At 34.9% G+C, this 27,647-nt stretch overlaps 1 protein-coding gene across 12 annotated transcripts in view; it reads left to right on the top strand.

Annotated features, from left to right (window-relative positions):
* Positions 1 to 27,647, top strand: part of PPFIA2 (PTPRF interacting protein alpha 2) — a 496,304-nt gene that overhangs the window by 379,811 nt on the left and 88,846 nt on the right. For all 12 annotated transcript variants that reach the window (XM_045082940.1, XM_045082946.1, XM_045082943.1 and 9 more), the window contains 6 exons: positions 5,449 to 5,532; positions 5,779 to 5,910; positions 7,449 to 7,511; positions 12,668 to 12,759; positions 17,480 to 17,615; positions 26,369 to 26,589. In XM_045082940.1, coding sequence (XP_044938875.1) covers positions 5,449 to 5,532; positions 5,779 to 5,910; positions 7,449 to 7,511; positions 12,668 to 12,759; positions 17,480 to 17,615; positions 26,369 to 26,589 — 728 coding nt within the window. The remainder of the gene's footprint in view (positions 1 to 5,448; positions 5,533 to 5,778; positions 5,911 to 7,448; positions 7,512 to 12,667; positions 12,760 to 17,479; positions 17,616 to 26,368; positions 26,590 to 27,647) is intronic.

The following is a 27,647-nucleotide window of genomic DNA, read 5'->3' as shown; positions in this document are numbered from 1 at the left end:
TCTTAGAGTTCTGGTAAGCCAAATGGAATCTTATAGATTTTCTTTAGGTTTTATGAAATTCAAGTTAATTTAATCTACCATATTGGATTATTGGTTAGATTAATTTTTCCTATTATATATCTTATTTACGACGCCATGAATGATTTACATATGAATGTGATGATACCTCTGCCTATTTAAACAGTAGTAAATATAAAATATCACGTCCTTGTAGTTGATCTTCCACAATAATATTTGTAAATTAGAATAATCACCAAATATAACAAATAATGATGATATTTAATATGTATGTAGATAGGCCATGGTTATTTAATAGATTTAACATAAATTGGTATTAAAAATGTAGGAAATACCATAAGCAGTTTATTGCATTCTGACTACAGTATGAAAAAATTTGTTAGAAATTGGAAGTTAGATTTGTAGAAATCTAAATTCTGAAGTCAATAAAGACGATTTTAATATAGTTTTTCCTGAACCAATTAAATTCAGTAATAATCTGAGTGGTATTCAAAATTATTGGCCATGTTATGGCTGTTAGAGTCTGAAATTTTCTGCATATTTTAGAATTTTGCAAGATTATAATGTTAAAATGACTATCCTAAATAGTGAAATGGAGATGGACATTGCTTCACAGTGTATGTCTATATTGCTACAATGGAAGCTTATATTTGCTCACTAAAAGCATGTTTGACTTTCAATATCAGTTCAAAAATATACACACATATTAGAATTATTTATTTATTTGAGATAGAGAAAGAGCAGGGGTGAGGGGCAGAGGGAAAAGAAAGAGAATCCTAAGCAGGTTCCATGTTCAGTTTAGGACAGAGCCTGACATGGGGCTTGATCTCAGGACCACGAGATCATGACCTGAGCCAAAACCAAGAGTTGGATGCTTAACCACCCGAGCCACCCAGGTGCTCCTAAAATGTATACACATTTTAGATATTTATGCAATCTTTGCTATGTGTTAAGTTTTCCATGCCACTGTAATAAATGGGTAAGACAGATATGCGAACTGCAAGTTACAAACTCTGGCATTAGGGATTATCCAAAAAAATTCATGCAGCAATATAAAAGCAGGTACACACATTTACTTCCCTGGAACAGTTGACTGATGCCTGTTGGTTAAAATAGGGTAATTAATCAGGTAGTGAAAAGGCAAACATTTGTAGAGAAGGGTAAAAAGTATTGGAATAGTTGGTTGTCTACAGAGTTTTGGAATTACTAGCTGAATAAAACATTAGTATGATTAGGGTAATGTTACAATCTGGATCCTTATATAGTCATAGACATACCATAAACCCTTCTGGCAATTTGAGAAATGTGTGATTTCTAACTTGAAGATAAATTTATCATTTAATTTGGGAAATAGTCTAAATTATATGGAAATGTGCAAATATACTAGTAGTAGTCTATTTTTTTGAAAGCACATTTTAAATTACTCAAGTATGAATACACACACACACACACACACACACACACACACACACCCGAGGCTTTTCATTTGAGGAAGATGAACTTACATAACGAGTTACTGAACTATTTTCAGAGGCTTGGCGAGTGGCTAATAATAAAAGCAGTTTTTGTAAAATTTTAGTGTAAAATAATCATCGGTATTATCCAGGGAAAAATATAAGAATATCTGGGATCTTTCAGAGTAACAATTTAAAATTCATCAAATAACTGCTGCAAATTAACCTCTGATGGACTGAGGATGAAACATACTTTGAATCATAATACTTGACTTACGAGTCTTCAAATTATACATTCCTAAGAATCCTTAATTTAGAATATTAAAAAAGATAACTTGAAATATGTGCCTTACCTCTTTTTGCCCTTCATTTTTCTCTGGGGTTATTTACTTATTTATTATTATACATATATTCTTCATGTACTCGAAATAATTTCCTCAGTTTATTTCTACCTAATAATATGTTGCTAAAATTTCACTTCATCTGAACCCTTTAGATTTTCTCCTTTTTTTCAGTAGCATTTTATCCTTAGGAAGTATTAAAAATACTAGGGCTCGTTCTGCTCTCTTTTACTACTTTCTCTTAGGCTGACTCTATATGAACACCATTATTTCAACTACAGAGTTTCTAGATTATTGACATATTTCATACACATTTGTCAGTGATGAGGTTTTATCCTCAAAACACTTCCTCTGCTCATAAAATTTTTATAACATTTGAAGGGACTCTTTCATTTGTTTTCCCAAGTTTTATGGCTATTATGATCTTGCACTTTCTCTTCTTACTTCACAGATCTTTAGGGACCGTCTCTAGAACCTGTTTTACTTATTTCTTTTTTCATTGTCAGTTCATTTTCAATATATCACTAGTGTTGATCATCATAATTTTTTCTACTTTCTAATTTTTTGACACTAAAGTAAAAAGATTTCCTGCTTAGCTTAAAGCTAAGCTTTCCTCTCATATATTATGAATGACATTCTAAATAATGTTTCAGACATTTTATTTGGCCTATATATTTTTTTTCTGCTTTTATTGTTTGCTACCTATTCTTTTTTTTTTTTTTCTCTTTGGTCCTCCTCTCTTTAACTTTTATTTCTTTTCCATTTTTAAATATATGCATGTTTTTCTCAAAACCATATCTATGTATAATTTCCTCTAAAACTTTAGCTCATTTCAAATTTTCCTGTGTCACATTTAAGAGTAAAATCAAGATAAGCTCTATATCTGATCAAGGAGTACAGAAAATAGCAGATTGTTCTTGTATTTACATGACTTACTTAAACTGCAGTCTTCACAAAGCTAAAATGAACATAAATCAATAGTAGTTGAAAATTGATACCAGTTTTTGTATAGAAATGTTGTCTGAATTTATTCCTTGGTTGATAAGATGATCTTTTGTATGTGTGCATGTCTGTGTGTGTATAGATAGGTAGGTAAAGCTCATTTAAGGCTTAGAAGTCAGAAGTATGGATTAATGGCTATGGATAAAGGTTATAATTTGGCTTTGACAAGTATATACAAAACTAACCAATAAAGACTTTGGGCTCCCAGGTTTTTTTTATTTATGATGTTTACTTCTTTAATTAAAATGCATTTTCCCTTAGCAAGGACATAATTCATCTTGAATTCCATAAGGTATTTCATTCATTTTTAGTACCAATAAAAATATCAACAGTAACAAAGTAATTTAAACTTGACAGAAATCGCGTTCAAACTCTGAAGTGAATTTTCGCAGTATTTGGTGTGTTTTCAGTAGTTAAGTTGGAAACTTTGGAAGAGACAGTTTTGGAAATTGAAATGTTCATGCCTTGACTACCTTGAATCAGTCACCTGATTAATTTTTATACCACCAATTGCCTGTTAAAATGTACTTTTGAAAGATTACAGATACCTTAATGAATTTAGATTATTTAATTTCAACAACATTTTGCCCCATTTACTGTATTCTTATTTGAATTCTAGGTTTTAAGTGATATTAGAAAACCATTTTGTGACACTTGGGAACTATGGTAGCTTTCTCTGTTTCTTTCGCTTGGAAATTTGGGGAGAGAAATTGGTTATTTGTTATTTCTTCATTATTTTCCCATTTATGAAACAAGAATATCAAAAGGAAAATCTTACAAAATATAAATGTTGAGTTGTAATTTGTATTAGTACACCAGTTAAATGTTAAATGTTTGTTTTGTAGATTAGTTGGAATTTGTTGCATAAAATATAAAATAGTTCATATGCATATGAGCCAGTACATGAATAGGCTGCTATTTCTTTTCAGGTACTGCATGACATATTTATATATAGTCCTATATTTGCATAAAGTAAGTTTCACTGTTTTAGAATAAACTTATAAAATGTAATAGAATATGCTCTGGAGTTCAATCTTCTAGATCTGACATAGGATAATTTTGATGTTATAATTACTTGAGTTGTAATTATGATTAAAATGTTGCTTTAACTTTACATGTAATCTGTGCATAACATACTAATACAATTCAGCTATCAGCAGTGTCACATGTGTTAACACTCTGTGTCTGTGGTAACCCGATAATCACCTCCAAGACATGTAACTAACCCTGGCACTGGGCAAATATTAGCTCACACAGGCACCGTGCTGCCTGCTCACTTTAGGGCACTATTTTGTTTCCATAGCAACAGATCCACCCAGAAACAGTTTTGGAGTGGTTCCTTGTATCATTCAGGAGAGTTCGTAAATAAATTCTCCTGTCCTCACAGTGTATTGTCACCTTGATAATTTGAGGACTTTTAATCACTTTCATTTAAAGTCTCCAATTAAGACTATATCTGAGAACAGATGCTAAGGTTCTAGACCTAGAGTCATACTGTGTGTTCAGAGACCGGAAGTCATTTTGTAAGCTTGTCACTGTTGCTAAAGAAACTCAATTCTACTTGAACTGGAGAATACCCACAATAATGAATCCCCTGGCTTAGCTTTTTCTTGATTTCTACAGTGTTAGATTTGTAATAAATTTTCCAAATTTATTTCACCTGGGTCATTGCCGTCACATACGCCTCAACATTGAGATACATTGTTTCCATTATTCTTAAGTAATATGATAAACAAACCGAAATCCAAAACTTTTAACAATCTGTCAGAGACATATTCTAGTGTTTGGTTTCCCATAATTCCAGTTTGTACATGACTCTTTCAGAGTTGCTTTATTTCGTTCTGTAATAGTCTTTCATTGCCAGCCATCACTAACCTTCCATACCTTAGGTTGGTAGCTTTTTATTTGGACATATCATTGTTTTTCATTTATAACCATTGACTGCATCGTGTTCACCAGATATCAGTGTAGTTCTTTTCATATAAAATTCTGTCTATTAAAGTATTAAATTTGCTGTCACATTTTTCTTTTAAGCATTCTGTGCTATGTTCTGTTCAGTGTCAGTGTCTTTAGTTCTGATTTTTCAATTTTGTCCCTCTCCTTTTCCTTGACTTGTTAGTCTGATCCAACCTCTTCTACCTCATCTGATGATTATCAATATGTTATGGAAGCTAAACTACAAGAAATGATCTCCATACGTAGGAAGGTAGTCCTACTGGACTTTACTTTCTATTGCTAACTAGAATCCATCTAAGTTTTTCTTTTCATTTATAAAGATTATGTTACTTTTATTTATTGATAATCAACCATCTGTGCAGTTCAGTGCTTCCGGAGCTTAAGATTGGACAATGGCAGGTTTGTGTTCAAACCATGCACAGTCTGCATGTTACATTTGGCTGATTTCATTGCTCATAAATAAGTCCAATGTTTTGCTGATGCTTGGATGTAACAGGCCTTTGTAGCTGACACATTTCAAGCAATGCTGTTCAGCTGCCTGTTTAAAGAAAGTTTATTTTTTGAAAATTACATTTGCGGTTGGTAGTAGCTTGCTTTACATTTTATTTCAATTTATTTAGAAGAAAGGTGTTAATCAAATCTTACATATCAGGTACATTTTTCATATTTCTAAACAGGCTGAAGAGAGACATGGAAACATTGAAGAACGTATGAGACATCTAGAAGGTCAGCTTGAAGAGAAAAATCAAGAACTTCAAAGAGTATGTATTTTAAGAACCACTCCCCTCAATCACTTTATGGGCATGTAAGAAATGAATGTCTTTCTTGATTATGGGTTCTATTTAAAATCTTATGAATATGCTCTCTGCACTTAAAAGGGAAGAAAAGTTTCTGCCAGTTTAATCACATCAGACATAAAATAAAATCAATTTTAAAGCTAGAAAAATATAAAATACCTTTGTAGATGATTTTTATGTCAAGTTTACTTATTTTTTCTTGAATGTAAGGCTAGGCAACGAGAGAAAATGAATGAGGAGCACAACAAAAGATTATCTGATACTGTGGACAGACTTCTGACTGAATCCAATGAACGCTTACAGCTGCATTTAAAGGAAAGAATGGCTGCTCTAGAAGAAAAGGTAAAATGTCAGAAGAGTAGATTCGCATGAGGATTGAGCAGTGTTCTCACGATCCTGGCTGTTTTATACCCTGCTGCATTTATTGCATTAGTCAGATGTTCCATGTATTTTCCTTAAGTATATATGGTTTATTCTTAGAACTGAACAAGTAGTTTCTGTAAAAATATGTAAGATAAATTTTTCAATGAATAAAAAATTCTGCATGGTATGTAAATCTTATTTATTACATGGTCATATAGATAAATGCATTAAAATGTGTTTGTGATGAAAATATTTTAGTTATCCTTCACCTGGGGTGCATAAAAAAGTGGTAAGAGAAAAAACAGTATTTTGGGGTATATGGGAATCCTTCTTGCATTGAACTTTTCAAATGTTTTATGTAACTAAGTCTACTACTAGTCTAAAAGCAAAATGTAAGTGAATTTATATTACTAGTAGAACTAATACTAATCCCAGTATAGGATTAGGAATGCAATAATTTCAGCTGCATTGTTTAAAAAATAGGGGGGGGCTTCTTTACAGTGTGCTATATCATTCACAATTTTATATGTCTCATTGATAGTTGGCAGCCACCAGACCAGTTTTAGTTATGTGAGCTGGTTGCCAATTACAGAATATTAACAAAGGTAGGGGCTAAAACCCAAGTGGACAAATCATTTTGGAAATTTAGATTGAATGCCAGTCATTACTTACGCTAGACATTTTCCCCTGATCTATACAAAATAGAAATTGTTAAAGTAGGCTGGTGAATATACCCATTACAAAGTGATAAGACAGGCCTTCTACCCATTCAGTTTCAAATACATGGCCACTTTGCCAATTGTCACACACTTAGTTTAATTTTACTAAAATTAAATTAGAAAAGAATACATTATTTTAAATCATGCTTTGTAGTAAATATAAAAAAGTAGAAAGCTTTTATAACAGTAATAGGTTCATGACAAAATTTTTAAAAAATACCTATGATGCAACTTATTTTCACAAGTCATGAGATGTGACAGTTTTGTAAATAGTTAAAATTTTATTTTTATTTCTCTAATAATTTAACTATTATTAGAAATTAATTTTTCTGTATTTGAAATAGAAGTCCAGAATTAAGCTTCCCAAAAATATGATCTGATAATTTTTTTTCTTCAGGTAATAAAGATGACTTCATCTGAATTCTTTATAATACCTTTAGCTAATATTACACTGTTACTCACCTTTTCTCATTTTAAGAGTAACCCTATTATTTCAAATTTTAAAAGAGTGAGAAGAAGAAAACGTAAATAGCTTAAAAGATAATATTTATTCCATTTGTCAGTCCAAGTGTTACAAAATAACATTTCCCATTTAAATTATGTATTTTTCTAAATGTTAAGGTATGTTTAAAGATTCTATTTAAATTTGGTTTCCACGGAAACCAAGAAATAGCTGCACCAAGGAAAGAATCAAAGAGAAGGAATCAAAGAAGATTCTTGAGCAATGAAACATTAATCTACATATTTAATTATTTTCTGTTCAGCTAATTAATTCTCTATTTTTTTTCTTTTCTTTAGAATGTTCTAATTCAAGAATCAGAAACTTTCAGAAAGAATCTGGAAGAATCTTTACATGATAAGGTATAATGGAAACCTACGTTTTATCCATTTTTCTATTTTACACTGATGAATGTTTTACGGTAAAATAAATTTGATAAGAAATAAGTTTAGGATGTTATTTTTTTACAAAAAATTAACTTTCATACATACAGAAAAGTGTGCATATATAGAAAGAGCTTGGTGAATTTTTACAAACCAAACACACTAAAAATCAACACTGTGGTACCCCCCGCCTTATTAATGTACGATTACTCCTTTTATCTTAAATGATAATCACTGCCTTGACTTCTAACAGTAAAAAAAAAATGCTTTTGATTTTTGTGCTTTATACAAGTAGAATAAAAATATATGCACTGATTTGTGTCTAGTTTGAGGTATCATTTTTGCAGAAATGTATTAAATATCTATTATGCATAATAAATTATGCTATGTATTTGCAAACATGCTCTTAATTCCAAAGTAGCTGAAAAATGTAATTGTGGAGAAAGAACATACCTTTTACAAAACAGCAGGTTGCAGAGTAGCAGATTCCATAAATGAACTAGACAGTAAGAGCTACAGGTGGGAGAGATCACCATACATTGCTGCTATAAATAAGACTTCAGGAAGGTGTGATTTGAAAAACCTTAAGGAATGGTAGGATTATGTTGCAACCCTTTCAAGTACAGTGCATGTGGCATGATTGTAGGTGCTTTGTGTGGGGAGGGGGTGAGTAGGGAGTTTGAGTTCTTAAATAATAATGGGCATAACAGTTTGGCTAGAATCAGTTATTCTCATTGTATGATATATGGTAGAAGAGGCAGATAAGGGCTAAATTATGAAACGTTAAAAGCTGTAATGCTAATATGTCTTTTCCTCCTTTATTAGCCTGCAAATTCCTGTTAGCAGTTTTGTCTGATTTCATTTTGTTGTGTATAGGCATATAATATAATATAAAACTATTAATTTAAGAAGTAACCGATAATGTGTGTTGAACAAAAGAGAAGAGAGAGAGAAGGAGGAAAGAGACGGAGGGAGGAACAGAGGGAAAATCTGGCAATAGTATGGCATAGGGAGAGTATTGGAAAAGAAGAGAGAATAAAATTTTTTAAAAAAGCAATTACACATTTAGCCCCATTGGATCCTACATATTATGATGTCAATTTAAAACTACTGGTTGCCACAGTCAGAATATATACAATTTTCTGCAGGATAGATCTGCTATAGCAATACCATGTGGTGCCTAGAAGATAGCATCTAATTCTTTCTGAAGTTGTTAAGAAAGTCTACACAGGGAAGATTTTATTTCATCAGGCTCTTGAAGGCATATAGGATCTTACCAAATAGAGAAGGGTAGGGCAGAGGACAGAGCCTATGTAATAGCACAGAGAAAACAAAGATGGTTGATTTGCTGAATCACCAGAAGTTTGCTGTGACTGATATGTGTTTAAAGAACTAGGTTGTGACCAGATTGTGGATTTTGGACTTGATCCTGTTATGCAATGCTATATTATCCAAAGCTCTGTGTGCTCCTGGCAAGATCCCCAGAACCCACTCCCCCACCACCTACCCAAGGCTTGTAGCTTCAACAATCTGCCTAAGCAACCAGCAGTACTAAACATTCCATGCTTTGCACCCTTGCTCATGCTAGTAACTAGAGGAAGCAAATCCCAGGTCATATCTCATTTCTGAAATATCATCCCATACAGTTGAATATATTTCCTAATCTAATTATATCTCCTGGAACTTCTCAAAATTCTACTCAATAGTTGGTAACTGACGATCCATCATTAGCAAAAATCTCTATATTCAACCTCTTCTTATTGTTTCTTGCCATCCTGTTTATTTCTAAAATTTAAAATTCCTAGGACTTGTTTTGAATTTCTCTCCATGTTTGGTCCCCGAGTTCAGTCTCATCTAATCACCTCCTGGATCCTCTCTGTTGGTAGTGTTCATGTATTCAAGAGCCAACTCATTATCTTTATTTGGACACTTTGGCACCTCAAACATGACAAGTTGATCCCTCCACCCCAAACACCAGCACCACCAACCTAAACCATCACTAGCAGCCACCTTCTGAGTAAATCACAACTCTGCCTCTTACTCAGGTTAACCTTGGAGTCATTCTTGACCCCTTCCTTTATCTCTCACCCCACATTCAGTCTGACAGCAAATCCTGTTGGTTCCATCTTTAAAATATAACTGAAATCCAGCCATTCTCTCTAACATGATTATTGTCCAAGCCACAATTCTCTTGCCTATGTTTTTAGAACAGTAATAATTTAATTTTTCCCTCCCTCCCAGTCTTTTTTTTTTTTTTAAGATTTTATTTATTTATTTGACAGGCAGAGATCACAAGTAGGCAGAGAGGCAGGCAGAGAGAGGAAGGGAAGCGGAGCCTGATGCAGGGCTCCATCCCAGGACCCTGGGATCATGACCTGAGCCGAAGGCAGAGCCTTTAACCCACTGAGCCACCCAGGCACCCCTCCCTCCCAGTCTTATTCAGTGATCCATTTCACTACTCTTAGGATGATCATGTTACCTCTCCGCTCAAAAATTCTCTAGTCATTTCCTATTTCACTCAGAGTAAAAACTAAAGACTTCAAAATGGTTGATAAGGTTTTCATGGCTACCCTTCCCAAGCCACGCAACCACACTTTTCTAAATCTGTTTCTTATCTTTCTCTTTAACCTGTCCATTTCAGCCACAGTGACCTCCTTGCCCACTCCTTCAACAAATATACTCCCCTCCCACTAAGGGGCATTTGCACCTTCTATGCCTTTTCCTAAGACTTTCCCATTTTTTTTAAACTCCCTTCCTTCTTTTAGGTCTTTGCTCAAATAACACTTTATTGGAGAACCTTCTATGACCCTCTTACTTTCTTTTTCCTACCAACATCCTATAGACTCTATTTCATTGTAATTTTTAGTAGATTATAAATTATATGAGGGCAAAAAATTTTTCATTTTGCTACTTTATCATACTGCCTAGCACAACAAAGGTGCTCTGTGAATATTTGTGGAAATAACAAACAAAGGAATTAGTAAATGCAATAAGAAACCATTGAATATTTTAGGCAAATAATTTATTTGATAAAATGTATTTTTTAAAATGATACAACTAGGGGAAACTAGGTGGTGCAGTCAGTTAAGCATTGGACTCTTGGTTTTAGCTCAGGTCATGATCTCAGGGTCCTGAGATTGGGCACCTCATCGCACTCCATACTCAGCTCACAGTCTGCTTGAGATTCTCTCTCCTTCTTCCTCTACCCCTCCTGCTAATGCTCTCTCTCTCTCTATGGTAAATATTTTTTAAAAAAATTTTTTTAAGTAAAATGAGACAACTAGGAAAAGAGTATTCAGGGAAGAGATTGAAGACAGCACTACCTCAGTGGAAGCTGGTGAAATAATGCAGGGAAAAAGTTTTTTTAAAAGGTGTAAAGTAGAATGATGGTAGTAGGAATAAAAAGGGCAGATGAGAGAAATATTGGGAAGGCCACACTGACAAAAATGTATCATGAGAAATGAAGTATGTGTCAACTAAAATGTCAAGCATTGGGTGCTGAGAAAAGAAAAAAAAAACCAGCAATAGAAAATCCAGAAGGATACATTTAAACTTTTAGAACAATATAAAAGTTATAATCATGAAAACAAAATTAAATGCTTACAGAAGCATTTAATTAAGGATTATAAGACAAAGTGGCTGCCTTCAGCTCAGGTCATGATCCCAGCATTCTGGGATCGAGTCCCGCATCCGGCTCTTTGCTCAGCGGGGAGCCTGCTTCTCTCTCTGTCTCTTTTTTTTTTTTTGGGAAAATTGTTATTTTAAAATAGTAAACAGAAATATATAATATATATGAAACTCCTGTGCTTTACTTTTTTTTTCTTTTTGTATAAACAATAATGCAATCTAGGTCGAAGCACAAGGCAGAAACTTGAGAAAACAATTATTACAAATAGGTTTTCTTCCCCCTTCAAATATCCATGAAAACTTTTAACGGCTGCATGTTTAGATACCTTTTTAAAGTTCTAAAGCCAGTATTTTGAATCTCAGATTTATCAACAACTCCTTGCTTCCCATTCCATTGCTCTAAGAACTGAGTATATAATTTTTTTAAAAGTCTACATCCTAACTTTAAGCCTCTACTCTCCTAAAAACCTGTCTAAAGAAACCAAAATGGTTAGAAGATCAGAGCAGAAATACTGTTAACACTTGTCACCTCCAAGCAGGCGGGCTCCTACCAACTGATTGTTGTTACTCCAAGAAAATTGAGGTGGAGGATATTACTACATTTATACCAACAGACACATAATCAACAGGTTAAAAAAAAAAATCGTACATTACGAGGAATCTTATCACTTATCAGTTGGCGGTCTCAGATGGTTTGCCTAGCTCTCTCCGGGCTGCTGCAGCTCAGATCCACAAGTAGAAATTACATTTGCACAACTTAAGTTGTGCTCAGTGGGTTAAAGCTTCTGCCTTCGGCTCAGGTCATGATCCCAGGGTCCTGGGATCGAGTCCCGCATCAGGCTCTCTGCTCAGCAGGGAGCCTGCTTCCTCCTCTCTCTCTGCCTGCCTCTCTGCCTACTTGTGATCTCTGCCTGTAAATAAATAAATAAATAAAATCTTTAAAAAAAAAAAAGGGATTATAAGACAACCCTTATCTTAAAAGACTGAAACTGTACTACCAATCTGAGAAAATTTTTTTAGTATCAATATCAAGCTGATAATTTTAACTTATATTTGGTAATGATTTTTTTCCTCATCTTTTCCCATTCTTCTTTCTCTTCATCCATGTGTACTATAACACTTATAGAATAATCAAAGTGCTTCACTTTCTGCATAAATAAGACCTTTTCTTTATTTTTTACCTGGCTATGATTATGGCTCTGCATTTTGAGGTGACATATACATAGCTAGTCATGATCTTAGTAGTCCCGTATGTTTGCAAAAATTTAGGATTAGTGAATGCCGGACAATATAGATAATTTTTTCTTTATTTCTGCTATTAACATTTTCATTACAAGGAGAAAATCAAGCATATTTTACTGTCATGTCTAATAATCTTTAATAAAATGATATCCATCAGTTTTCCATTTTTAAAAATCCATTAAGCTTGGTATCTTGGTTTATCATAATTGAATGTTGGTATTATTGGCAATTGCATATTTTCTGAGTAAAACTTCTTTGATTTTTAGGAAAGATTAGCAGAAGAAATTGAAAAGCTGAGATCTGAACTTGACCAATTGAAAATGAGAACTGGCTCTTTAATTGAACCCGCAATATCAAGGTAACATTAAATTAAAATCCTATCTATAACTCACCAAAATCAAGATGAATTTCTTGTGATTCCATATGGCCTCAAATAAAATAAATAAGTACCTCTTATTGCTCAGCAGGAATTACCCTCTGTTCACTCCTTACTGAGTTACTGTTTCTGTATTCAAAAATAATTCTCTAATTTAGTAAATTGTTCTGCAAATTTGCAAAAAAGTTTAAATTATTACCTTTTGTGTTCTGCTTGTAATTACATAGCTAAAAATACATAAAAAGAGTCTTAAATGAAATAGAACTTTATATAAGGAGATTACATCTCATTCTAGGAAGAGGCGACACCTCCTTTCATGCAGAAATGTTTTCAATGTTTAAAGTTACTGAAGAAATATCATTGATGACAGTCCCTTAGCACCTACCTGTTTTGTTAAATTAATTGCAAATACAGAGTGAAGGAGAAATTATACAAGTATTAAAAACAAGTACATCTAGCCATACTCATCTTCTTTGACTCGGTATCTCATCTTGGAAGTAAGAAACAATGACATGATTATTTATTCGCTGGATATATAGACCAATCTTGTTAATTTACATATAATTGTGTTTTGTGCTTAGGGCCTTTTTTTTAATAAGGTTAATAAGAGACCTACAAGGATTTACTCATTTGATCATTTATTTATTAGACAACATAATCATATCACCTATCTGAAACTTTTGACCACCACATACTTTTAGAAGTTCATTTTTCTTGGTCTTATGCTTATCCTAAGAAAGTTAGCTCCACGGGCTGGAATTATTGTTTTTTTCGGTTACTATAATCTCAGCGCCTAAAACAAACAAATAAACATTGGTATATTATACTCACAATACATATCATTGAATGAGTCAGTATCTAATAAAGCATTTTCAGATACTCAGAGGAAAAATCCAAGTTACAAAATTCGAAAGGTGCTTATATCATCTTTAATATGTGTTAATAAAAGTAATAATGTAAGTATTAATAAAAATAAAGATGCTTATATTCTATTTAATATAAAATAGTAATAAAAATAAAGCTCAGCATTTTGAGTATTTCTACCATCAGTATAATATAAGAAACGCAGTTCTGTAGGCATAAAAACACCCAAAGAATTTTACAAAATTTAAGTCTTTAATTTAGAAATCTTGTTTATTTTTCTAAATGCTTTGTTATGATTTATATATCTGAACTGAAACTATTTTTAATTCAGTGGTATATATTCTCATGGTGATGATGATGATGATGATGAGCATGTTGATGAAGGACAAGAGCTGATAAAATATCAACAGAGTAAATACATAAAATGTGCATCATCCAGCCAACAAACTTAGTATTTTTTAATAGAACCAAATGGCCATTTTGTTGGTTTGTTGATCTTTGGACTCAGAAACACAGAGTTGTAATTATAAAGGGGAGATAGGGTGTGAGGAGAGAGACAAACAAAAAAATCAGACTCAACTGTAGAGAACAAATTGGTGGTTATCAGAGGGAAAGTCGATAGGGGTATGGGTGAAATAGGTGAAGAGGATTTAGAGTACACTTATCGTCATAAGTACTGAATAACGTATAAAATTGTTGAATCACTGTATTGTACAGCTGAAACTAATATCAGTGTACATTAATTATACTGGAATTAAATATATACATATATGATTGGGGGAAAGACAGAGTTGTAGAAGTATTGTCTAAAATTACATCAATGCAGGAAGTCTTCATGGACAGCCTAATAATGGGACATTAATCCACAATGAAGGATCATTGTGGAAACTTGGGAAGTACATATAGAATAATTCTTCTTTGACAGAACAGCTTGTAGTAGAAACAAAGCTAAACCAAGAATAAGAAGACTGACATCCCTGGGTCTAAGACAAACAATTACTAGCTGTTTGATTTTGGAAAGTCCATTTTCCTTAATAAGTTCAAATTTCATATGTTTTTGACCTGAATTGTATATAAAATAATATTTTTATGACTGTCTCACAAGCTTACTTTGTGACAAATGAGCAAAGGGAATTTTGTAAACAGTTAAGTCACAAGTATAAAGTATTATAGAAATTGGTGATAGATAAAGAATGGGATGGAATTTATAATATGTTAAAAGATAACAATATTTATTGAACAGCAATTTTTATCAAACATCCATGCTTCTGAGTGCACAATTTAAAAAGAAATAATAGAGAAAACAGAAGATGCATGAGAATTTCATAGATCTATAGACAGGTAGGAAGAGATGAGCTAAAGTTGGTCAGTATCAGTAACTAATATCCTGTGCTAGAATCTAATCTAATAATAAATTGAGTTCCAGAATGTCTGGAGAAGGTCTGATTTGGTTCAACTTTGAAGAACGGTGGGATCTGGGTCAGTGGAAAGGACAGTGGAAGATATTTTAGGAATCAGAGAGATGGGTAAATGATGTTCTCTAAGAAAATTCAGACTTGGTTTATCTATAGAAGTTCTCTGGTGAGATTATATGCAAAAGTAATAGGAGATTCAAGTGAGGAAACTGCACAGGCTCGTGTCTAAGGGAACCAGTGACTATATTGTAACTAAGACCTTCAAGTGACTCAAAGTACTGTACACCAAAAATTATTTAAAAGTTGAAATGTATGGAAATATTGATTCTGATTTCTGTTAGTAATGTACCAAATGGAGTTGAATAAAAGGAGAGACGTGAGCAGTAACTGCTTTAGATGAAGTATAAGCAATGGGCTCTTCTACAGTGGATGTTGGTTCAGGCCTTTGTTCTTTCAAGATCAGTTAAGCACTTTCTACTTGAAAGATAATTGCATTGGAGATACAGTGGTAATGGTGATGAAAAATACATGTTTCAGATGGGAAATACAGGGATACTGTGAGGACAGTTACAATAGAGAGAATACAAGGGGCAACAGTAGTATAAGATAATTGGAATTTTAATCTAAGACTTTAAGAATGTTAACCACCTAAATGTGTGAAGACTATTTCCAGCAGGAAGAGCAGTGTGTTCAAAGGCCTGGTATTAGAGGAAAAGTGTGAGTTGTTCAAGAAATTGAAAGGAATTCTGTATGACTGGATGGAGAGAAAAAAGACAGATAGTAACTAGAAGTGAATCTGGAGTAAGAAAGAGGGTTCTGGATTGTCGAGGGGCATATAAGGCCATTGAAGAATTTTAAGCAGTGCATCGATAGGAGCAGATCTGTGTTTTGGTTCACAGGTTTATAAATGACTTGGAGTTGAGAGATAAAACAACAAAACAACAATACTCCTAGAGTGACGAATTATAATTTTAGAATCTCCACTCTGATGACCATAGAGATATTACTCAAGCAGTGACAGAAAAAAGGTATCTAGAATGTTCTGAGGTTGACATTTAGACTATATAATAATTTCATTCATTCATATCTTACCAGATATTTATCAGTTATTTATTATATGCTAGGAATACCTCCTTAAGCATACAGTGGTGACAAAATCTGACCTTTTTCTTCATGAAACATAGACACTGTTACAGAGGCTGAGAGAGGTCCTTTTTATGAGTAAGACCTGGCTCGTTAATTTTTATATATGACTAATCCATAATAAAACCAGTTTGCTTAATTACATTTCAAGTTCACTGCTATAAAAACGAATAGCTGTCCTCTGCTTAGGGGATGATTTCTTAGTTCATTTGCTTTAAAGTTCTATTTGACAGAACAAGGATTTGCATCAGTTAGAGCAGTGCCTTCTACTGTTGCAAAAGCCAAGGCCTTACCTAACCTTTTCTAATCTTGACTATCATTTGGAAATGCTTGTTTTTTCCCTTTTCTTTTTCCACAAAGAGAACTAATAGAGATCATCAGGAGCCCCAGTTCAAGATAAGATATAGCATTAAGCATATTTCCTACTGATGATAGATCATTTTATAGGACAGCATGCTGTCACTGTTACCATCATTATTATAGTAATAAACTGAATTTGTTGTAAATCTATATGTAAATAATGTGTCTAGAGAAACCTTTATTACACTTTGATTACAGTGTACTTTACTATAATGTTCCCTGAAAACCAGTGTAATAATATTTTTCTATTGGAATTTTCCAAATATTTCATCTCTAAGCAGATTTCAGAATCAAATGTGCTTACTAAAAGATTTTTCTTTATCTTTTTGAAACAATGTCTTAACAAAAGCTGAAAAATTATCTGGTGGTATATCCTATTTTATTAAAAAATAAGAGTATTAACCTTGAGTCAATCTCATTTTAAGTATTTTGTTACTTTCCTAAATTGACAAATAGAACTCTGAGAGATAGGGAATTCTAGGACCCCCAAATTATACATGTTTTACTGTTAGGTTAGTGGAGAATATTTACAACAGATACAGCAATGAATAACATATGTTGATATGTTATCTAAATACTTCAACAAAAAACATTTCCCAGAATTTAAGCCATCTTGGTTGTCAATCTCAAGATGTTTCATTTTACTACCACAACTGAAAATGATAATGAACAGATCCTTTGTATTCTAAATAGAAAATTCACTTCACTTTCAAGAATGAACCTAAGACTGGAATTTCTGGCATAAGCCTCAGAAGAGACCTCGAAGAGTCATGGCAATTCATCAGTTTTCTTCCTTGAATTTTTCTTTTTTCTTGAGGGTTTATGCTTTATTTTTTATTGACAATTAAGCAGGTGATAGCGATTTGCTGGGAAGTTTAACCTTTGTGATTAATCATATTTCATATCTTTCCTTTTTCCAGAACTCATCTAGACACCTCAGCTGAGTTGCGGTATTCTGTTGGCTCCCTAGTGGACAGCCAGTCGGATTACAGAACAACTAAAGTAATAAGAAGACCCAGGAGAGGCCGCATGGGTGTGCGAAGGGATGAGCCAAAGGTTAATTTTTTTTTTTGAATTTCAAGTCTTTGATGATTCTAAGAAAATATCTTCCTTCATCTTAGATAGAATTTTAATACTGAGAGAATTCAAACTGCTAGCATTTTTAGTGTTAAACGTGACATATGACATATTTTTAAGACTATAATGCAAAACCACTGCTTGTGCCAGAAATAAGCAGTCCCCGTGCGTGTATCCACATAAACTTATGAATTTGGTTCTATTTTTATGCTAACTTCAGACATAAAAAGATCGAGGCTTAGAAATTTTAAGTGTTCAACATTACAGAGTATAACAGCAAAGTGATAGACCCAAACTTGAATCTCTGTTTGTGTGGTTTCAAATTCCATGCTTTTTTATGCCTTATACTGTACTGACAAACAAATGGACTTTGGGTTTGCTTGGGCACTTGTGCAATAGTATTCATATTGTTAATTAAAATTAGTTAAATATTTTAATTATAATTAATATTTTAATAAAAGTTTGAGGAAAGTGTACATAGACTGATGAAAGTGTTTCTAGAGAACACTTTATCTATAAACTTTCTCTATAGAAAACACTACAGGATAAACTGCAGTGTCAGTCTTCATTCATTGGATCAGTTTCTTAGTTATGTATATTGTGAGTTTAGAGTTGCATTTTACAAAGAACAAATATAGTTCTTTTATGCCCTAAGTATAATTTGTTCACCCCAACCACTTTTATGTGTTGAATACTATATAACTTAATTGTCCATATTTATATACAGGTCCTTGATACCTTGTGATTTTTTTTTAATTTTTTATTTTTTATAAACATATATTTTTATCCCCAGGGGTACAGGTCTGTGAATCACCAGGTTTACACACTTCACAGCACTCACCAAAGCACATATCCTCCCCAATGTCCATAATCCCACCCCCTTCTCCCAAACCCCCTCCCCCCAGCAACCCTCAGTTTGTTTTGTGAGATTAAGAGTCACTTATGGTTTGTCTCCCTCCCAATCCCATCTTGTTTCATTGATTCTTCTCCTACCCACTTAAGCCCCCATGTTGCATCACCACTTCCTCATATCAGGGAGATCATATGATAACTGTCTTTCTCTGCTTGACTTATTTTGCTAAGCATGATACGCTCTAGTTCCATCCATGTTGTCGCAAATGGCAAGATTTCATTTCTTTTGATGGCTGCATAGTATTCCATTGTGTATATATACCACATCTTCTTGATCCATTCATCTGTTGATGGACATCTAGGTTCTTTCCATAGTTTGGCTATTGTGTACATTGCTGCTATAAACATTCAGGTGCATGTGCCCCTGTGGATCACTATGTTTGTCTCTTTAGGGTAAATACCCAATAGTGCAATTCCTGGGTCATAGGGCAGTTCTATTTTCAACATTTTGAGGAACCTCCATGCTGTTTTCCAGAGTGGCTGCACCAGCTTGCATTCCCACCAACAGTGTAGGAGGGTTCCCCTTTCTCCGCATCCTCGCCAGCATCTGTCATTTCCTGACTTGTTTATTTTAGCCATTCTGACTGGTGTGAGGTGATATCGCATTGTGGTTTTGATTTGTATTTCCCTGATGCCGAGTGATATGGAGCACTTTTTCATGTGTCTGTTGGCCATCTGGATGTCTTCTTTGCAGAAATGTCTGTTCATGTCCTCTGCCCATTTCTTGATTGGATTATTTGTTCGTTGGGTGTTGAGTTTGCTAAGTTCTTTATAGATTCTGGACACTAGTCCTTTATCTGATATGTCGTTTGCAAATATCTTCTCCCATTCTGTCAGTTGTCTTTTGATTTTGTTAACTGTTTCCTTTGCTGTGCAAAAGCTTTTGATCTTGATGAAATCCCAATAGTTCATTTTTGCCCTTGCTTCCCTTGCCTTTTGCGTTGTTCCTAGGAAGATGTTGCTGTGGGTGAGGTCGAAGAGGTTGCTGCCTGTGTTCTCCTCAAGGATTTTGATGGATTCCTTTCTCAGAGTGAGGTCCTTCATCCATTTTGAGTCTATTTTTGTGTGTGGTATAAGGAAATGGTCCAATTTCATTTTTCTGCATGTGGCTGTCCAATTTTCCCAGCACCATTTATTGAAGAGGCTGTCTTTTTTCCATTGGACATTCTTTCCTGCTTTGTCGAAGATTAGTTGACCATAGATTTGAGGGTCTATTTCTGGGCTCTCTATTCTGTTCCATTGATCTATGTGTCTGTTTTTGTGCCAGTACCATGCTGTCTTGATGATGACAGCTTTGTAATAGAGCTTGAGGTCCGGAATTGTGATGCCACCAACGTTGGCTTTCTTTTTCAATATCCCTTTGGTTGGGACGCCTGAGTGGCTCAGTTGGTTAAGCAGCTGCCTTCGGCTCAGGTCATGATCCCAGCGTCCTGGGATCGAGTCCCACATCGGGCTCCTTGCTCCACAGGGAGCCTGCTTCTCCCTCTGACTCTGCCTTCCACTCTGTCTGCCTGTGCTTGCTCTCGCTCGCTCTCTCTCTGACAAATAAATAAATAAAATCTTAAAAAAAAACCAAACAAACAAACAACAACAACAACAAAAAAAAAACATATATTGAAAAAAAACAAAAAAAAACAAAAAACGAGTTGTATTTTAGGGCGCCTGGGTGGCTCAGTGGGTTAAGCCGCTGCCTTCGGCTCAGGTCATGATCTCAGGGTCCTGGGATCGAGGCCCGCATCGGGCTCTCTGCTCAGCAGGGAGCCTGCTTCCTCCTCTCTCTCTGCCTGCCTCTCTGCCTGCTTGTGATCTCTCTCTGTCAAATAAATAAATAAAATCTTTAAAAAAAAAAAAAATTTTCAATATCCCTTTGGCTATTCGAGCTCTTTTCTGGTTCCATATAAATTTTAGAATTATTTGTTCCATTTCTTTGAAAAAGATGGATGGTACTTTGATAGGAATTGCTTTAAATGTGTAGATTGCTTTAGGTAGCATAGACATTTTCACAATATTTATTCTTCCAATCCAGGAGCATGGAACATATTTCCATTTCTCTGTGTCTTCCTCAATTTCTTTCATGAGTACTTTATAGTTTTCTGAGTATAGATTCTGTGCCTCTTTGGTTAGGTTTATTCCTAGGTATCTTATGGTTTTGGGTGCAATTATAAATGGGATTGACTCCTTAATTTCTCTTTCTTCTGTCTTGCTGTTGGTGTAGAGAAATGCAACTGATTTCTGTGCATTGATTTTATATCCTGACACTTTAATGAATTCCTGTATAAGTTCTAGCAGTTTTGGAATGGAGTCTTTTGGGTTTTCCACATATAGTATCATATCATCTGCAAAGAGTGATAATTTGACTTCTTTTTTGCCGATTTGGATGCCTTTAATCTCCTTTTGTTGTCTGATTGCTGAGGCTAGGACCTCTAGTACTATGTTGAATAGCAGTGGTGATAATGGACATCCCTGCCGTGTTCCTGACCTTAGCGGAAAAGCTTTCAGTTTTTCTCCATTGAGAATGATATTTGCGGTGGGTTTTTTCATAGATGGCTTTGATGATATTGAGGTATGTGCCCTCTATCCCTACACTTTGAAGAGTTTTGATCAGGAAGGGATGCTGTACTTTGTCGAATGCTTTTTCAGCATCTATTGAGAGTATCATATGGTTCTTGTTCTTTCTTTTATTGATGTGTTGTATCACATTGACTGATTTGCGGATGTTGAACCAACCTTGCAGCCCTGGAATAAATCCCACTTGGTAGTGGTGAATAATCCTTTTAATGTACTGTTGAATCCTATTGGCTAGTATTTTGTTGAGTATTTTCACATCTGTGTTCATCAAGGATATTGGCCTATAGCTCTCTTTTTTGATGGGATCCTTGTCTGGTTTTGGGATCAAGGTGATGCTGGCCTCATAAAATGAGTTTGGAAGTTTTCCTTCCATTTCTATTTTTTGGAACAGTTTCAGGAGAATAGGAATTAGTTCTTCTTTAAATGTTTGGTAGAATTCCCCCGGGAAGCCATCTGGCCCTGGGCTTTTGTTTGTTTGGAGATTTTTAATGACTGTTTCAATCTCCTTACTGGTTATGGGTCTGTTCAGGCTTTCTACTTCTTCCTGGTTCAGTTGTGGTAATTTATATGTTTCTGGTTCAGTTGTGGTAATTTATATGTTTCTAGGAATGCATCCATTTCTTCCAGATTGTCAAATTTGTTGGCGTAGAGTTGCTCATAGTATGTTCTTATAATAGTTTGTATTTCTTTGGTGTTAGTTGTGATCTCTCCTCTTTCATTCATGATTTTATTTATTTGGGTCCTTTCTCTTTCTTTTTGATAAGTCTGGCCAGGGGTTTATCAATTTTATTAATTCTTTCAAAGAACCAGCTCCTAGTTTCATTGATTTGCTCTATTGTCTTTTTGGTTTCTATTTCATTGATTTCTGCTCTGATCTTTATGATTTCTCTTCTCCTGCTGGGCTTAGGGTTTCTTTCTTGTTCTTTCTCCAGCTCCTTTAGGTGTAGGGTTAGGTTGTGTAACTGAGACCTTTCTTGTTTCTTGAGAAAGGCTTTTACCGCTATATATTTTCCTCTCAGGACTGCCTTTGTTGTGTCCCACAGATTTTGAACCGTTGTATTTTCATTATCATTTGTTTCCATGATTTTTTTTCAATTCTTCTTTAATTTCCCGGTTGACCCATTCATTCTTTAGGAGGATGTTTAGTCTCCATGTATTTGGGTTCTTTTCAAACTTCCTTTTGTGGTTGAGTTCTAGCTTTAGAGCATTGTGGTCTGAAAATATGCAGGGAATGTTCCCAATCTTTTGATACCAGTTGAGTCCTGATTTAGGACCGAGGATGTGATCTATTCTGGAGAATGTTCCATGTGCACTAGAGAAGAATGTGTATTCTGTTGCTTTGGGATGAAATGTTCTGAATAGATCTGTGATGTCCATCTGGTCCAGTGTGTCGTTTAAGGCCTTTATTTCCTTGCTGATCTTTTGCTTGGATGATCTGTCCATTTCAGTGAGGGGAGTGTTAAAGTCCCCTACTATTATTGTATTATTGTTGATGTGTTTCTTTGATTTTGTTATTAATTGGTTTATATAGTTGGCTGCTCTTACGTTGGGGGCATAGATATTTAAAATTGTTAAATCTTCTTGTTGGACAGACCCTTTGAGTATGATATAGTGTCCTTCCTCATCTCTTATTATAGTCTTTGGCTTAAAATCTAATTGATCTGATATAAGGATTGCCACTCCTGCTTTCTTCTGATGTCCATTAGCATGGTAAATTCTTTCCACCCCCTCACTTTAAATCTGGAGGTGTCTTCGGGCTTAAAATGAGTTTCTTGGAGGCAACATATAGATGGGTTTTGTTTTTTTATCCATTCTGATAGCCTGTGTCTTTTGACAGGGGCATTTAGCCCATTCACATTCAGGGTAACTATTGAGAGATATGAATTTAGTGCCATTGTATTGCCTGTAAGGTGACTGTTACTGTATATGGTCTCTGTTCCTTTCTGATCTACCACTTGTAGGCTCTCTCTTTGCTTAGAGGACCCCTTTCAAGATTTCCTGTAGAGCTGGTTTGGTGTTTGCAAATTCATTCAGTTTTTGTTTGTCTTGGAAGCTTTTAATCTCTCCTTCTATTTTCAATGATAGCCTAGCTGGATATAGTATTCTTGGCTGCATGTTTTTCTCATTTAGTGCTCTGAAAATATCATGCCAGCTCTTTCTGGCCTGCCAGGTCTCTGTGGATAAGTCAGCTGCCAATCTAACATTTTTACCATTGTATGTTACAGACTTCTTTTCCCGGGCTGCTTTCAGGATTTTCTCTTTGTCACTGAGACTTGTAAATTTTACTATTAGGTGACGGGGTGTGGGCCTATTCTTATTGATTTTGAGGGGCGTTCTCTGTACCTCCTGAATTTTGATGCTCGTTCCCTTTGCCATATTGGGGAAATTCTCCCCAATAATTCTCTCTAGTATACCTTCTGCTCCCCTCTCTCTTTCTTCTTCTTCTGGAATCCCAATTATTCTAATGTTGTTTCGTCTTATGGTGTCACTTATCTCTCGAATTCTCCCCTCGTGGTCCAGTAGCTGTTTGTCCCTCTTTTGCTCAGCTTCTTTATTCTCTGTCATTTGGTCTTCTATATCACTAATTCTTTCTTCTGCCTCATTTATCCTAGCAGTGAGAGCCTCCATTTTTGATTGCAGCTCATTAATAGCTTTTTTTATTTCAACTTGGTTAGATTTTAGTTCTTTTATTTCTCCAGAAAGGGCTTTTATATCTCTGGAGAGGGTTTCTCTAATATCTTCCATTCCTTTTTTGAGCCCAGCTAGAACCTTGAGAATTGTCATTCTGAACTCCAAATCTGACATATTACCAATGTCTGTATTGATTAGGTCCCTAGCCTTCGGTACTGCCTCTTGTTCTTTTTTTTGTGTTGAATTTTTCTTTCTTGTCATTTTGTCCAGATAAGAGTATATGAAGGAGCAAGTAAAATACTAAAAGGGTGGCAACAACCCCAGGAAAATATGCTTTAACCAAATTAGAAGAGATCCCAAATCGTGAGGGGGTTGAAAGGGGATAAAAAGAGGTTCAAGAAGGAAGAAAGAAAAAAAAAAGAAAAAAGAGAAAAAAAAGAATTAAAAAAAAGAAAACAAATAAGAAAAATATAAAAAAGAAAGAATATATATATTGGATAAACTAGTTAAAAAATGTTAAAAAAGAAAAAGGTAAAAGTTAAAAAAAAATTTACCAGAAGGTGAGAAAAAAAAAAAAAACCAAAAAATGAAAAAGAAAAAAATCAAATTAACTGCAAGACTAAAAAAAAATCACAGGGAAAAAGCCACGAGGTCTGTGCTTTTCTTTCTCCTCCTCTGGAATTCTGCTGCTCTCCTTGGTATTGAAACTGCACTCCTTGGTAGGTGAACTTGGTCTCGGCTGGATTTCTTGTTGATCTTCTGGGGGAGGGGCCTGTTGTGGTGATTCTCAAGTGTCTTTGCCCCAGGCGGAATTGCACCGCCCTTAACAGGGGCCGGGGTGAGTAATCCGCTCAGGTTTGCTTTCAGGAGCTTTTGTTCCCTGAGCGCTTTCCATAGAGTTCTGGAGGACGGGAATACAAATGGCAGCCTCCTGGTCTCCGGCCCGGAGGAGCCGAGAGCCCAGGGCCCCACTCCTCAGTGCGCCCTCAGAGAACAGCGCCCAGTTACTCCCGTCTGCCTGACCTCCGGCCGCACTCCGAGCTCACCGAGCCTGCGACCGGTTCAAGGTAACACTGAGTTGCGAGCTTACTGTTGGCTCTGTCTCGGTAGCCGGCTTTCCCGTTCCAATACCCACAAGCTCTGCGACACTCAGAAACCCCCAATCCTTCTGTGACCCTGCGGGACCTGAGGCCACACTGACCCCGCGTGGGTTTCGCCCCGGTTTAGCCTCTGGAGCGATGTCCCTCAGCGGAACAGACTTTTAAAAGTCCTGATTTCGTGCGCCGTTGCTCCGCCGCTAACCGGGAGCCGGCCCCTCCCCCCGGGGTCTATCTTCCCGTCGCTTTGGATTCACTTCTCCGCGGGTCCTACTTTTCAGAAAGTGGTTGTTTTTCTGTTTCCAGAATTGCTGTTCTTCTTCTCTTCAATCTGCCGATGGATTTTCAGGTGTTTGCGATCTTTAGATAAGCTATCTAGCTGATCTCCGGCCATCTCCGCCATCTTGACTCCGCCCCCCCCACCTTGTGGTTTTTAATTGGTACCTGTGTCATGTATAAATTAATCTTTCATAGTAGGTATTTAGTATCTGTTAAATGAGTGAATCATAAGTGAACAAATGAAAAAACAATCAAGTCCATCTTAGTTCTTTTCTCATTTGTATATGACAAATAAATTAGGTCTACTTGGTACCAAAACAATTTATAACACAAACGCTAATTCAGGTCCTCAAATCTTAAATAAATACTCTGGGAAATATCATATGATTCCTCCCCAGAAAATCATTTTACATAATCACAAAAATGAAAACCAATTTCATAAGACAGAAAACTCTAGGTCCTTTCTCTCTTACTTCCCTCTCTCTCCTACCCCCAGATAACAGCTTGAAAAACACCTATAGGTATATTATCTGTAGGGCCACCTGGCTGGCTCCATCAGTAGAGCATGCAACTCTTAATCTCAGGGTCACATGGGATGTAGAGATTACTTCCTAAAAAAGATGTTAATTCACAGGAGGGATTTATTATATCAAATAAAAAACATAGTCATGTAAATTAGTGTGCCTTGGGCTTAAAAAAATCAATGAAGCATTTAAGTGATCAGAACAGTAGAGATGAAATTAAATCACTTTTCAATATTAATTTGATTATGCTTTGTTAGAATCTACGTAAATGAATGTTGCAAAGAGAATTATCATATAAGTAGTGTGATAATATTTGCAGTCTCAGCCTATAATAAGAAAGTGTAGGTAAGACTAATTAGTATAAGAGATGGAAATGTTTTAGTACAAGTGAAAAGAGATTATTATATTTGGAAAGAAGGAAAAATGTTTCAAACATAGATACTTTAAAGTAATTGTTAACTTGAATTGGGGTTGAACTAGAAATCATGCATCAGTTCATCATCATTCCTATTAAAATCTTGATATTTATGCTGACAGTATCTTCCATACTTAAGATTTCAAGGAAATATTTTATTGAAACAATGCATTAAAATGGTAATAATCATTTCTGCTTTTGCTAGGTAAACTAATAAAACATGTGTGCTTTTTGTTGATATTTTTCAGAATAGTGCTTTGATAATGAGCAATACATACATATGATAATTACTCATTTCCCACACAGGTGAAATCTCTTGGGGATCATGAGTGGAATAGAACTCAGCAAATTGGAGTGCTAAGCAGCCACCCTTTTGAAAGTGACACAGAAATGTCTGATATTGATGATGATGACAGAGAAACTATTTTTAGTTCAATGGATCTTCTCTCCCCAAGTGGTCATTCTGATGCCCAGACGCTAGCCATGATGCTTCAGGAACAGTTGGATGCCATCAACAAAGAAATCAGGTGAGTTCAATTATCACTGATGGTTTTAAAGGATTAGAAGAGCTTGATACTAAAAATGACATAATTAAATCAGAGTAGCAGGGATCCCTAGGAGCCTTTGAATTTTAAAGCACTTTTTACATTAAAATTTACTATTTAAAGGATATTTGTGGTAATAAGGTATATTCTTAAGGTACATTTAACAGCTGCCATAAAGGTACTAAATAGCATGCAATTAATATGCAGCCAGCTCCTTAAAAGTATTTGGACATCAGAGTGAAATTAACTAGAACTGAATTATTTCATACTAGATATGAAAAAATGCACTATCACCACACTGGATAATAAATGGTTTCCAAAGAGTAGATTACATTATAGAGTTGAAGTTGTACAAGTTATCAATTCAAACATTGAGAAATGTTGATCATTTCAATTTTTAACTTAATATATATGTTCTCAAATCCCAGTGATATTAATAGTCTTTACTTACCATTAACTTGACTAACCCCAGTGAAGAACCTAACTGTGTCAGGTGAATTTATAGTCTTTCAAACATCAGGAAACTATTCTTGTTTTTTTCTCAGTGGATGAACATTTCTTTACTATTTTGAACAATGGAGTTTTTTTGTTGGTTTTTTTTTTTTTTTTATGGCTCTAGCTAAATCTGTTGGCTTCCTAATATGATTCACATCTATCCAGTTCTCTACTGTCATCAGCTTCTTGCACATTTCAATAGATTCTCATGTAGATGACAATAATACTTTCTGGTTTTCTCACGGTACATGGGTTCCCATCTAATCCAAAGTAACATTGCAATCAGAGAAAACTTTTTTAAAACCCAGTGTGCTTAGGTAAAGGAACCCTTTTTCAAACCCTTCAGTTGTCCTTAAGATAAAGAACAAAATACTCCATATTATCTACAATGCCCCACCTTCCTCGACATTCTCACCTACTCCATGTTTCATTATACAAGACTTACAGTTCTTCGAATATTCCTTGCTCTTTCCTTTATAGTTGCTATTCCTTTCTTCTGGAACATTCTCCTCATTCCATACCATCGTCCCATAACATTTAACCCT

Source organism: Mustela putorius, unplaced genomic scaffold (genome assembly GCF_011764305.1).
Source record: "Mustela putorius furo isolate JIRA1106 unplaced genomic scaffold, ASM1176430v1.1 tig00000640_pilon_pilon_pilon, whole genome shotgun sequence".
Taxonomy (NCBI): Eukaryota; Metazoa; Chordata; class Mammalia; order Carnivora; family Mustelidae; genus Mustela; species Mustela putorius.
The sequence above is the reverse complement of the archived record's forward strand: the minus strand, read 5'-3'. Positions and strand labels throughout refer to the sequence as shown.